General features: G+C 48.9%; 1 protein-coding gene across 1 annotated transcript in view; it reads left to right on the plus strand.

Annotated features, from left to right (window-relative positions):
* The window catches only part of SH3BGRL2 (SH3 domain binding glutamate rich protein like 2), an 86148-nt gene that overhangs the window by 12925 nt on the left and 58221 nt on the right, over positions 1 to 15002 (plus strand). The window contains exon 3 of the mRNA XM_063916868.1: positions 12728 to 12913. Coding sequence (XP_063772938.1) covers positions 12728 to 12913 — 186 coding nt within the window. The remainder of the gene's footprint in view (positions 1 to 12727; positions 12914 to 15002) is intronic.

Here is a 15002-nt window from a genome sequence, read left to right on the forward strand (position 1 = left end):
GAGGCTCCTACGGTTATCATACTGTTAACTGGGTTCAGATCACGAGTTGTACGGTGTGATTGGTGTGGCTGGTATGAGTCTTACCCGGGATTCAAGATCCTTCCTTATTATGTACGCTCGTCCGGGCACAGTATCTTAACTGAGGCTTGGAGGAGGGTCATAGGGGGAGGAGCCAGTGCACACCAGCTAGTCTAAAGCTTTTACTTTTTGTGCCCAGTCTCCTGCGGAGCCGCTATTCCCCATGGTCCTTACGGAGTTCCCAGCATCCACTACGGACTATGAGAAATAGAATTATCGGTAAGTAAATTCTTATTAAAAAAGCGTGAGAAGCCCGCCGCGGAGGGGGCGGGGCTATCTCCCTCAGCACACCAGCGCCATTTTCTCTTCACAGCTCCGCTGGAAGGATGCTCCCCAGGCTCTCCCCTGCAGTATACACTACAAGAAGGGTAAAAAAGAGTGGGGGGGCACATAAATTTAGGCGCAAAAGGTGATATAAGCAGCTATTGGGGGAAAATTCACTTTGTGTTAGTGTAAATCCCTCTGTTATATAGCGCTCTGGTGTGTGCTGGCATACTCTCTCTCTGTCTCCCCAAAGGACTTTGTGGGGTCCTGTCCTCAGTCAGAGCATTCCCTGTGTGTGTGTGGTGTGTCGGTACGGCTGTGTCGACATGTTTGATGAGGACGCTTACGTGGAGGTGGAGCAAGAGCCGATAAGTGTGATGTCGCCCCCTGCGGGGCCGACACCAGAGTGGATGGATATGTGGAAGGTATTAACCGACAGTGTCAACTCCTTGCATAAAAGGTTCGATGACGTAACAGCTTTGGGACAGCCGGCATCTCAGCCCGCGCCTGCCCAGGCGTCTCAGAGGCCATCAGGGGCTCAAAAACGCCCGCTACCTCAGATGGCAGACACAGATGTCGACACGGAGTCTGACTCCAGTGTAGACGAGGATGAGACAAATGTACAGTCCACAAGGGCCATCCGATGCATGATTACGGCAATGAAAAATGTGTTGCACATTTCTGACATTAACCCGGTTACCACTAAAAAGGGTATTATGTTTGGGGAGAAAAAGCAGCTAGTGACTTTTCCCCCATCTGATGAGTTAAATGAATTGTGTGAAGAAGCGTGGTGTTCCCCAGATAAGAAATTAGTGATTTCTAAGAGGTTACTAATGGCGTACCCTTTCCCGCCAACGGACAGGTTACGTTGGGAAACATCCCCTAGGGTGGACAAGGCGCTCACACGCTTATCAAAAAAGGTGGCACTGCCGTCTCAGGATACGGCCGCCTTAAAGGAGCCTGCAGATAGAAAGCAGGAGGCTATCCTGAAGTCTGTGTATACACACTCAGGTACTATACTGAGACCTGCAATTGCTTCAGCATGGATGTGTAGTGCTGCAGCTGCTTGGTCTGATACCCTGTCAGATAACATTGATTCCCTTGACAGGGATACTATTTTGCTAACCATAGAGCATATTAAAGACGTAGTCTTATATATGAGGGATGCACAGAGGGACATTTGCCGGCTGGCATCTAGAATTAATGCAATGTCCATTTCTGCCAGGAGAGTATTATGGACTCGGCAGTGGACAGGTGATGCTGATTCTAAAAGACACATGGAGGTTTTGCCTTATAAGGGTGAGGAATTGTTTGGGGACGGTCTCTCGGACCTCGTATCCACAGCAACAGCTGGGAAGTCGACTTTTTTACCTCAGGTTCCCTCACAGCCTAAGAAAGCACCGTATTATTAAGTACAGTCCTTTCGGCCTCAGAAAGGCAAGCGGGTCAGAGGCGCGTCCTTTCTGCCCAGAGGTAGGGGTAGAGGGAAAAAGCTGCACCAGACAGCCAGTTCCCAGGAACAAAAATCCTCCCCTGCTTCCACTAAGTCCACCGCATGACGCTGGGGCTCCACAGGTGGAACCAAGTGCGGTGGGGGCGCGTCTCCGGAACTTCAGCGACCAGTGGGTTCGCTCACAGGTGAATCTCTGGGTTCTACAAGTGGTATCTCAGGGATACAAGCTGGAGTTCGAGGCGTCTCCCCCTCGCCGTTACCTCAAATCAGCCTTGCCAGCTGCTTCCAAGGAAAGGGAGGTAGTACTGGCGGCAATTCACAAGCTGTACCTTCAGCAGGTGATAATCAAAGTTCCCCTCCTTCAACAGGGACGGGGTTACTGTTCCACAATGTTTGTGGTACCGAAACCAGACGGTTCGGTGAGACCCATTCTAAATTTGAAATCCTTGAACACTTATATAAGGAAGTTCAAGTTCAAAATGGAATCGCTCAGGGCGGTTATTGCAAGCCTGGAAGAGGGGGATTTTATGGTGTCACTGGACATCAAGGATGCTTACCTACATGTCCCCATTTACCCACCTCACCAGGAGTACCTCAGGTTTATGGTACAGGACTGTCATTACCAATTCCAGACGTTGCCGTTTGGTCTGTCCACGGCACCGAGGGTATTTACCAAGGTAATGGCCGAAATGATGATACTCCTTCGAAAGAAGGGAGTTATAATTATCCCGTACTTGGACGATCTCCTTATAAAGGCAAGGTCCAAGGAGCAGTTGTTAGTCGGAGTAGCACTATCTCGGGAAGTGCTACAACAGCACGGCTGGATTCTGAATATCCCAAAGTCGCAGCTGATTCCTACGACGCGTCTGCTGTTCTTGGGCATGATTCTGGACACAGAACAGAAGAAGGTGTTTCTCCTGGAGGAGAAGGCCCAGGAATTGTCATCTCTGGTCAGGGACCTCCTGAAACCAAAACAGGTGTCGGTGCATCACTGCACGCGAGTCCTGGGAAAGATGGTAGCTTCTTACGAAGCAATTCCCTTCGGCAAGTTCCATGCAAGGATCTTTCAGTGGGATCTGTTAGACAAGTGGTCCGGATCGCATCTTCAGATGCATCGGTTGATCACCCTGTCCCCGAGGGCCAGGGTGTCTCTGCTGTGGTGGCTGCAGAGTGCTCATCTTCTCGAGGGCCGCAGATTCGGCATTCAGGACTGGGTCCTGGTGACCACGGATGCAAGCCTCCGAGGTTGGGGGGCAGTCACTCAGGGAAGAAACTTCCAAGGACAGTGGTCGAGTCAGGAGACTTCCCTACACATAAAATTCTGGAACTAAGGGCCATTTACAATGCCCTAAGTCAAGCAGAACCCCTGCTTCAAAACCAACCGGTGCTGATTCAGTCAGACAACATCACGGCGGTCGCCCATGTAAACCGACAGGGCGGCACAAGAAGCAGGATGGTGATGGCAGAAGCCACAAGGATTCTTCGATGGGCGGAGAATCACGTGCTAGCACTGTCAGCGGTGTTCATTCCGGGAGTGGACAACTGGGAAGCAGACTTCCTCAGCAGGCACGACCTCCACCCGGGAGAGTGGGGACTTCATCCAGAAGTCTTCAAGCTGATTGTAAATCGTTGGGAAAGGCCACAGGTGGACATGATGGCGTCCCGCCTCAACAAAAAGCTAAAAAGATATTGCGCCAGGTCAAGGGACCCTCAGGCGATAGCTGTGGACGCTCTAGTGACACCGTGGGTATACCAGTCGGTTTATGTGTTCCCTCCTCTTCCTCTCATACCAAAGGTACTGAGGATAATAAGAAAGAGAGGAGTAAGAACTATACTCATCGTTCCGGATTGGCCAAGAAGAACTTGGTACCCGGAACTACAAGAAATGATCTCAGAGGACCCTTGGCCTCTGCCGCTCCGACAGAACCTGCTACAGCAGGGGCCCTGTCTGTTCCAAGACTTACCGCGGCTGCGTTTGACGGCATGGCGGTTGAACGCCGGATCCTAATGGAAAAGGGCATTCCAGATGAAGTCATTCCTACGCTGATAAAAGCTAGGAAGGATGTGACAGCAAAACATTATCACCGCATATGGCGAAAATATGTTGCTTGGTGTGAGGCCAGGAAGGCCCCAACAGAGGAATTTCAGCTGGGTCGATTTCTGCACTTCCTACAGTCAGGAGTGACTATGGGCCTAAAATTGGGATCCATTAAAGTCCAGATTTCGGCCCTGTCTATTTTCTTTCAAAAAGAACTGGCTTCACTTCCTGAAGTTCAGACGTTTGTTAAGGGAGTGCTGCATATTCAGCCCCCTTTTGTGCCTCCAGTGGCACCGTGGGATCTCAACGTTGTGTTGGATTTCCTAAAATCACATTGGTTTGAGCCACTTCAGACCGTGGAGTTGAAGTATCTCACGTGGAAGGTAGTCATGCTGTTGGCCTCAGCCTCAGCTAGGCGTGTGTCAGAATTGGCGGCTTTGTCCTGTAATAGCCCATATCTGGTTTTCCATATGGACAGGGCAGAATTGAGGACTCGTCCCCAATTTCTCCCAAAGGTGGTATCAGCGTTTCATTTGAACCAACCTATTGTGGTGCCTGCGGCTACTCTGGACTTGGAGGATCCCAAGTTGCTGGACGTAGTCCGGGCCCTGAAAATCTATGTTTCCAGGACGGCTAGAGTCAGAAAAACTGACTCGCTGTTTATCCTGCATGCACCCAACAAGCTGGGTGCTCCTGCTTCAAAGCAGACTTTTGCTCGCTGGATCTGTAGCACGATTCAACTTGCACATTCTGCGGCTGGACTGCCGCATCCTAAATCAGTAAAAGCCCATTCCACGAGGAAGGTGGGCTCTTCTTGGGCGGCTGCCCGAGGGGTCTCGACTTTACAACTTTGCCGAGCTGCTACTTGGTCGGGATCAAACACTTTTGCAAAATTCTACATGTTTGTTACCCTGGCTGAGGAGGACCTTGAGTTTGCTCATTCGGTGCTGCAGAGTCATCCGCACTCTTCCGCCCGTTTGGGAGCTTTGGTATAATCCCCATGGTCCTTACGGAGTACCCAGCATCCACTAGGACGTCAGAGAAAATAAGAATTTACTCACCGGTAATTCTATTTCTCGTAGTCCGTAGTGGATGCTGGGAGCCCGTCCCAAGTGCGGACTTTCTGCAATACATGTATATAGTTATTGCTTAACTATAGGGTTATTGTTATGAGCCATCTGTTGACTGAGGCTCAGTTGTTGTTCATACTGTTAACTGGGTAAGTTTATCACAAGTTGTACAGTGTGATTGGTGTGGCTGGTATGAGTCTTACCCTGGATTCCAAATCCTTTCCTAGTAATGTCAGCTCTTCCGGGCACAGATACTAACTGAGGTGTGGAGGAGGGGCATAGAGGGAGGAGCCAGTGCACACCAGATATAGTACCTAATCTTTCTTTTAAGAGTGCCCAGTCTCCTGCGGAGCCCGTCTATTCCCCATGGTCCTTACGGAGTACCCAGCATCCACTACGGACTACGAGAAATAGAATTACCGGTGAGTAAATTCTTATTTTCTACCCCAGTAAGTTTCATTGAGGCAGGGTAATAAGAAGTATTTTTACATTTTTACTAGGGCGATTTACCAAGGGTCTTGCTGAGACAGGGTCTGAAAATGGCCTGCTGCTGTTGCTAAAAAGTGATTACTTATGTAAAATACCCTGATGCTCAAGAAATAAAAAATGCAGGTTTCTGAGGATTTACCACATTTTGGTGTTTAATAAATAGGTCCCATACTGTGGTACAATATATCGCAGGCAGCATATTGTATCCCATGTCAATAAATAGTGTTGGTATAGGTTATAGTTATTTGAATATGTTAGCAGCATCATGCAGTAAGATCCTGCACGCACTTACTGTTCACACATACTGTACACAGATTAAATGTAAGCATTTAATGACTAATGCAGAGTTGTGCCCAGAAAAAGGGTGTGGGTTACTGTAAAATGAAAAGCACACCCACAAACAAGCAGCAGAAATTGTCAAAAAATCTTTTTTGGGTTCCCAAATTATATTTTCCTTGTTATGTCCAGTAATTTAGGCTGGATTAGCCGCTTTACACATCTAAACCAGGTGCATATGTGATGGACAAGCGCAAAAACCAGAGGGAATTCGCTATCATCCCATCCCTTAAGATGGGTGATCGGGCACTGAGAATGAAGTGAGTCGTGTGGGTGTCAATCCATGGCTGTTGCCTTGCATAAACCCTTAACGTGCAACTGAAAGCCTATAAATGTGCTTTTATTCTGGGGGGGGGGGGGGGGGGGGGGTTGGTTGGTTGGTTGGTTTTCTTTTTGCTTTGAGTCAATTTAAGCAGTGCTTGCTTCAGAAGCATTAATATTTCATAGTATATACAAGGATGTTCTATGGGATTGCCCATTTAATTAAATAGTAAAGTATTACCGTTCGGAAACTCTGAAGCACGTTAATGAGCTCAGTTCTAATTGTCTATTAAAGTGAGGAAAAAGTATTTTGTCATTTATGTAACTAGCACTGTTTTTCTACAGGATTGTATAGAAGCCAGTGTCAGATACTGACCGCACAAAGTGGGTAATTCAGTGTTTATCTCAGCAGTCCATTTTTTAGCAGTTGGGCATAACCATGGCCCTCATTCCGAGGTGATCGCACGCTAGCTATTTTTTGCAGCGCAGCGATCAGATAGTCGCCGCCTATAGGGCAGTGTATTTTTGCTTTGCAAGTGTGCGAACGCTTGTGCAGCCGAGCGGGACGAAAAAGTTTTTTTTGCAGTTTCTGAGTAACTCTGGACTTACTCAGCCCTTACGATCACTTCAGTCTTTTTGGTCCCGGAATTGATGTCAGACACCCAACCTGCAAACGCTTGGACACACCTGCGTTTTTCCAAACACTCCCTGAAAACGGTCAGTTGCCACCCACAAACGCCCTATTCCTGTCCATCTCCTTGCGATCTGCTGTGCGAATGGATTCTTCGTTAAAACCATCGCACAGCAATGATCCGCTTTGTACCTGTACGACGCGCCTGTGCATTGCGGTGCATACGCATGTGCAGTAGTGACCTGATCGCTGCGCTGCGAAAAACTGCAGCGAGCGATCAACTCAGAATGACCCCCATGTGCACTACAGGTGTGGCAGAGATAACATTTGCAGAGAGAGAGAGATCTGGGTGGGTTACTTTGTTTCTGTGCAGGGTAAATACTGGCTGCTTTATTTTTACACTGCAATTTAGATTTCAGTTTGAACACACCCCTCCCAAATCTAACTCTCTCTGCACATGTTATATCTGCTCCCCTGCAGTGCACATGGTTTTGCCCAACTGCTAACAAATTTGCTGCTGCGATCAACTCTGAATTAGGCACCAAGTTCCTATGCTAGGGCTGCTCAGTATATTCAGAGTGCTGAAAGGTGGCTTGAGGAGGGTGATGCCTATACCAGTGCAGGGCCGTCTTAACAGCAGTGTAGGCCCCAGGGGGCCCCTACCCATCCCCCAGCGGTAGGGGTGGGCGGTGCTATCAGCTGCAGCTTTGATGTTCCACGGGTGGTAGGGAGTGTTCTATCTTTTTCCTCAGCATGTAGGACCTGGAGCAGTAATTTCTGCTAATTAGTTCCTAACTGCACAGATGGTGGGAGGGAGAACACTAATACCCCCTTTTCCACTAGCGTAGCACGGGTCGCAGCCGTGTCGTCTGACACGGCTGCGACCCGTGCTACAGCCCCCTGCAGACAGCGCTCACCAACCCGGCAATTGCTGGGTTGGTGACGCGCTAGTGACGCGGCAGGGGTGGCGCTGGGAGATCACATGATTTCCCAGCGCCGCCCTCCCTATGCACTGTGAATGGGAGCCGTGTCGCCTCGGCACGTCTCCCGTTCACACTAGACAGCTAGCCGGGTTGAACACGTGTTAAACCCGGCTAGCTACCAGGGTAGGATTCCCGGATCACTTGATCCGGGAATTTGCCGGGGGACCCGTTTCCACTAGGAAAAAACACGGGTAAATGCGCGCCCCCGCGCATTTACCCGTGTTTAAAAGAGCTAGTGGAAAAGGGGTATAAACTGTAGAAGGGGGCATTGGGCAGAATGAAGGAGCCCTGGTACATGACTTCCAGGGTGGTAGGGGGTGTTATATATGCAGAGGAGGGTGGATAGTGAAGTTGGCTTAATATTCCGCATTGAGGGCAGCTTGCTTTACTGCAGATTTCTCAATTTCCTGGAAAAAGATTTTTTTGCTTTCAATGGGATACATGACTAGAGAGTCCCTCCTTTCAGGAGGTACTGGGGACTTGGGGATCAGAGTTCAGGAGCCAGAGCAATCCACCAAGGAAAATATAAAACTGGATACCAGGTGTGTGGAGCAGGAGCATGGACCAGCTGCTGGAAGGCTGATATCTCTGGTTCTGGGCATAGTAGAGAAAAGCTACCAGTGTCCACTTAAGGAGAGTCCCAGCTTTTGGCTTATACCCTCAGAAAAATCTAAGTCAGAGAGAACCTGAGATATCTGTCTGGGAAGAGCAACAGGCTCAGATGGGGACCACTGCTTTGAAGTTGTATATCTAATCTGGTACACCTGGAAAGAGGGGACCCTCCGCTATCGCCCTATGGCCCTTATACTCCTGGGGCCCCTGGGCAGCTGCCCTTTGAGCCCATATGAAAAGACGGCCTTGCACCACTGGAATACCAAACGGTCTTAAACTGAATTCCTGTACTAGGCCTTTATATCCCTTCAGACAGTGGTTCCCAAACTTTGTTGAGTCACGGCGAACTGGAGTATCAGCATTTTTTTCACTGCACCCTTTGTCCAAATGTTTATTGACAAATTCAGAGTTTTGTTTTTCTAAAGTGAGTAATATGTGAAACCTGTCGTGGTTAGGTCAGTTATGTATGTCGCATAACTAAACTGCTTCAGAACATCATTAAAAGAGCATTGAAAAGTGTACCCTTACGGGCACAGTGGCTTGCTTCCCTTGCTACAGGTTACTATTCCCATTAGATGTCCACGTGGATAGTGAAACTAATAGGCCAGGGGTCCCATATTCTCAGCTTACATATATATATATATATATATATGTGTATGTATGTATGTATATGTGTATGTGTATATATACTGTGTGCTGGTGCAAGTGGATTTTCTACTTTTGCTACATATTAACTATTTATTACGGTGCACCCACTTATTGCAAAGGAAGTGTGTGCGATTCAACTTGCTTTGTGTGTGTGTGTGTGTGTGTGTGTATGTGTATATATATATATATATATAATATATATATATATATAAAATCAGGGGCGGATCCAGAAAAAAATTACAGGGGGGGGGGGCACCATAAGGGGCGTGGCTTCGTTGGAATGGGCGTGGCTTCGTTGGAATGGGCGTGGTATTGCAGGAAAAGACTACCTTATACCCCAGTTTTGCAACCTGCACGCCCAGACGTTGGCCACCACAGGAAAGAAAAATAATCCTGATTCATGCCCCTTACATTATTTGTCATTTTTCCTCCTTATAGTAATGCCCAGTATACATTATGCCACATACTACAATGGCCCTTAGACATTATGCCACACACAATAATGCACATGACACAGTATGCACACACCGTAATGCCCCCGACACATTATGCCACACACCGTAATGCCCCCGACACATTATGCCACACACTATAATGCCTGTGACACATTATGACAGGAATTGCAATGCCCGTTATACATTATGCTACACACTGCACTGCCCCTGATACATTATAGCACATACAATGTCTGTGACACATTATGACACACACTGCAATGTCCGTGATACATTATACCACACACTGCAATGCCCGATACATTATAGCACATACAATGCCTGTGACACATTATGCCACACACTGCAATGACCTTGAGACATTATACCACAATGCCCGTGATATAGTATACCCTACACCGTAATGCCTGTGACACATACCGCAATGCCCGTTATACCCTATGCCACACACCGCAATGCCCGTTATATATTATGCCACACTGCAATGACCCTGAGACATTATACCACATACCACAATGCCCGTGATATAGTATACCACACAGCGTAATGCCTGACACATTATGACACACACCGCAATGTCCGTGATACATTATGCCACACACTGCAATGACCCTGCGACATTATACCACATATCACAATGCCAGCGATATAGTATACCATACACCGTAATGCCTGTGACACATTATGACACACACCGCAATGTCCGTGATACATTATGCCACACACCGTAATGCCCATTACACATTAAGTCCTACAGTAAGGCTTCTAATTACTTTTCAAATACCTGCTCGTTGTCAGGGGTTTCATGCACTGGGTGTCATGCTCGTTGCCAGGGGTTTCATGCTCTTGGTTCCATGCACGGTGCCAGGGGTTTTCATGCTCAGGGTGTCATGCTCGTTGCCAGGGGTTTCATGCACTGGGTGTCATGCTCGTTGCCAGGGGTTTCATGCACTGGGTGTCATGCTCGTTGCCAGGGGTTTCATGCACTGGGTGTCATGCTCGTTGCTAGGAGGTAGTCCTTGTTGCTAGGGCTGTGCTCCCAGTGCCACATATGTCCCCAGTGCCAGATATTCCCCCACGGTGCCAGGTACTCACATGCCCCCAGTGCCAAATATAGCCCCCCCCCCCCATGTGCCAGGTACACATATACCCCCCCCAGTGCCACATATGCCCCCAGTGCCAGATATTCCCCGACAGTGCCACATATGCCCCAAGTGCCAGATATCCCCCCCCCCAGTGCTATATATGCCCCCAGTGCCACATATGCCCCAGTGCCAGATATTCCCCCCCCCCCAGTGCCATATATGCCCCCAGTGCCAGATATTCCCCCCAGTGCCATATATGTCCCCAGTGCCAGATATTCTCCCCCCCCCCCTCCCTGCCAAATATGCCCCCAGTGCCAGATATTCCCCCCCAGTGCCAGATATGCCCCCTCAGTGCGGTCCCCCCCGCTTCCTCCGCCGCCGCCGCTCCCCTGCTGTTAGGAGGGACACGGAGGGCACAGTGCACGCCTCTCTGTGTCCCTCCTGTGTCTCCGGCGGCCGCGGGTCACTCTAATAAAGGAAGTGCTCACGAACGGCACTTCCTTTATGAGACCCGCGGCCGCCGGAGACCCAGGAGGGACACAGGGAGGCGTGCACTGTGCCCTCCGTGTCCCTCCTAACAGCAGGGGAGGAAACGAGACCGCAGACTGACATGCGGACGCTCGTCCGCATGTCAGTCTGCACTAAATCAGCAATACAAAAATCAACTAAAAATGACAGGGGGGGCACGTGCCTTGGTGCCCCCCCCCCTAAATCCGCCACTGTATATAATTATATTATATTATATAACAAAAAACGAACCCTAGCGTGAATGTGTGTGTACATGTGATAGGGAATATAGATTGTAAGCTCCACTGGGGCAGGGACTGATGTGAATGGCCAAGTATTCTCTGTAAAGTGCTGTGGAATATGTTGTATGCGCTATACAAATAACTGGTAATAAAAAAAATAAAAAAAATATATATATATATATTCATACAAATTAAGCACTCACTTAATATTAACACTTCAAACTGTAATTCATCTGAATCCAGGGAATGTTGGTTCCAAAATATTGCAGTAGTTTGTTAAATTTCCCATACACTGCCTGCACCTATGGTAGCTACGCTCTTGATTAACCGAAATAATTTAGTCCTGGACCATCAACCCTTAGCACCGCTGCAAGTACCATGGCACCCAATTTGGGAACCATTGACTTAAAAGAAAAGAATAAAACCCACTGGCACTCCCAATACTTGTGTTATCACTGCACCTTGCTTTGTGCAAGTGGGTGCACTTGAAATGACTACATTTTTTTTTTGGGGGGGGGGGGGGGGGAGATTCAGTTTCCGGCAGTAACTTACCGTGGGTTAACGAATGCAGGCTGACGTCGGCACTTAACATGCTCCCTGGAAAAAGAATCCCAGAAAAATGCCTGGTTTTGTGGTCGCGGCAGTGAAAACACAAAGGTTCATGAAATTATCACTGATCAATTGTGTTTTCTTCTGAAAACAGGTCATTTTTCAGGAGGGGAAAATTGACAGTTAAATGGATTACCCCCCGCCCCCCCTAAAAAAAAAAAAAAAAAAGGAATTTCAGTAAAGTCCCATTTTGCTGCTAATTGAATTCCCCCCTTAATCTCAAATCTATATTCTGGTACTGCATCAGCATAATGACAATGTTATAAGCTGTTGTTACAGGATCAGTACAAGATCCCGACAGCCGGGATCCTGGCGGCGAGCGCAGCGTGTCCCCTCTCGGGCTCGCTGCGCTCGCCATGCTTCAGGCCTGGTGGCGACCTTAAGTTGCTATTCCCCTTTGGGTGGTGGCATGGACCACCACCCAAGAGGGGTAACCAGCCGGCGGTCAGGATTCCGACAGACGGTATTTCAGCTGGTGTCGGGATTCCGGCGTCTGTATCCTGACCGCTGGGATCCCGACAGGCAGTCAATTGACTGCCTCCCGTTGTCACAGTGTGGACCTTGTGCGCATGTGACAGCTACAAATGGTGTAACGTTTTGTGGCAAAAACAGAGCTTTTTGCACTCTAATTACCAAAACGTGATGTCTTTGGGGTTATTGTACAGTTGGGCCCTACTGGAGAAATCTGATTTCCCCACAGGATGCCTTTTCTTATATACAGTATTGGGGAGTAACTCCCTTTTTTTTTTCTAGCGAAAAACACGGAAAAAAGGTGTTATCTCCTCTTTAATACATTGGCCACTGGGGTCATCAAATTTATTTCAAAAAGGATATTGTATATTGATATTGGAGTTTAATGCACAAAATGATAGTTATATGCCTGGGCTTCTCAGCACTGTGGATGTACCCAAATGTAGCATTTTATTTCAGCTGTGACTGAACCATTGCTCTGTTTTGCTCTTGCAGATAAAAAAGCAGCAGCAGGATGTGACGCAGTATCTGGAGTCCCACAATATTGATTGGGAAATGGTGGATATCACCATGTCGGAGGAGCAGAGGCAGTGGATGTACAGAAACATTCCCAAAGACAAGTGGCCTGAACGTGGCAATCCTCTACCTCCTCAGATATTTAATGATGATACCTACTGTGGGGTGAGAGTTTCTGTAGTCTGTTATCTCCTGTAAACTATCCAAACTGCAAAATAGTAATGGTGATGAGAAAACATAGCAAATGTTAGAATTGGTACTTGGAAAATAGAAGTCTGGATGTACATTATGACTAATTTTCTAAATCTTTGGAGACCAATAATCAGGCCCGCCATCAAGGGGGGTCGGTGGGGACTCCAGTCCCGGGCTGAGATGGGGCCCGGGTAGCATGACATTCGGGGCCATGCCAGCTTCCTGCTACCAGCAGCCTCAAAGGACAGAGCCGCGGCGCTATTCTTACTACAATGCTGGCCGTGGGCCAATCAGGAGCTGCCAAATTCGGCAGCTCCTGATTGGCTGCCAGACCGTGAGCTCTGATTGGCTCACGGCCGGCTCTCAGTCTCCAGTAAGATTAAAAATAGCTGTGCGGCTCTGTACCCCTGTGCTGTGGCTGACTGCCGATGCACAGGCAGCTGGCCCTGTCCCCGATCCTCACTGCTTCCTCCCGGGCCCACACAAAATGTAAGTTTGGGGCAGTGTTTGGGGGGGGGGGGGGGGGTCCTGCCTCATTTGTCAATCCTGGGCCCCATGATTTCTGATGGCAGCCCTGCCAGTGATAAGGGCTCTAAAAACTCTGCCTCGGGGTCGTCGTTCACCCCCCCCCCCCCCCCCCCGTATTATTTGCAGCCTAACTCTGCAAGTTTAGCTGTAGCATGGCAATATGAGTTTCAGAAGTTCATAGGCAATATAAATGACATTACTAATATGGGAGGGGCTCTAGATTTCCAATAAGTTTTTATGGCGTAATTAGAGGTAGATGAAGATTTACTTTCTCTGACGTCCTAGTGGATGCTGGGACTCCGTCAGGACCATGGGGAATAGCGGCTCCGCAGGAGACAGGGCACAAAATTTAAAAGTTTGACCACTAGGTGGTGTGTACTGGCTCCTCCCCCTATGACCCTCCTCCAAGCCTCAGTTAGGTTTTTGTGCCCGTCCGAGCAGGGTGCAATCTAGGTGGCTCTCCTAAAGAGCTGCTTAGAAAAAGTTTGTTAGGTTTTTTATTTTCAGTGAGTCCTGCTGGCAACAGGCTCACTGCAACGAGGGACTTAGGGGAGAAGAAGTGAACTCACCTGCGTGCAGGATGGATTTGCTTCTTAGGCTACTGGACACTAGCTCCAGAGGGACGATCACAGGTACAGCCTGGATGGGTCACCGGAGCCGCGCCGCCGACCCCCTTGCAGATGCCGAATAGAGAAGAGGTCCAGAAACCGGCGACAGAAGACGTCTCAGTCTTCATGAGGTAGCGCACAGCACTGCAGCTGTGCGCCATTGCTCTCCGCACACTTCACCCCAGCGGTCACTGAGGGTGCAGGGCGCTGGGGGGGGCGCCCTGGGCAGCAATGTAATATACCTATTCTGGCTAAAATATATCACATATAGCCCCTGGGGCTATATGGATGTATTTAACCCCTGCCAGGTTTCAAAAAAACCGGGAGAAGAAGCCCGCCGAAAAGGGGGCGGGGCCTATTCTCCTCAGCACACAGCGCCATTTTCCTGCCCAGCTCCGCTGCGAGGAAGGCTCCCAGGACTCTCCCCTGCACTGCACTACAGAAACAGGGTAAAAACAGAGAGGGGGGACACTTATTGGCGATATTTATAATATTTGAGCTGCTATAAAGGGAACACACTTATTAAGGTTGTCCCTATATATATTTATAGCGCTTGGGTGTGTGCTGGCAAACTCTCCCTCTGTCTCCCCAAAGGGCTAGTGGGGTCCTGTCTTCTATCAGAGCATTCCCTGTGTGTCTGCTGTGTGTCGGTACGTGTGTGTCGACATGTATGAGGACGATGTTGGCGTGGAGGCGGAGCAATTGCCTGTAATGGTGATGTCACCCCCTAGGGAGTCGACACCAGAATGGATGGCTTTGTTTATGGAATTACGGGATAGTGTCAGCACGCTACAAAAGTCGGTTGACGACATGAGACAGCCGGCAAACCAGTTAGTACCTGTCCAGGCGTCTCAGACACCGTCAGGGGCTGTAAAACGCCCTTTACCTCAGTCGGTCGACACAGACCCAGACACTGACACTGAATC

The sequence above is a fragment of the Pseudophryne corroboree genome, chromosome 4 (genome assembly GCF_028390025.1).
Source record: "Pseudophryne corroboree isolate aPseCor3 chromosome 4, aPseCor3.hap2, whole genome shotgun sequence".
Taxonomy (NCBI): domain Eukaryota; kingdom Metazoa; phylum Chordata; class Amphibia; order Anura; family Myobatrachidae; genus Pseudophryne; species Pseudophryne corroboree.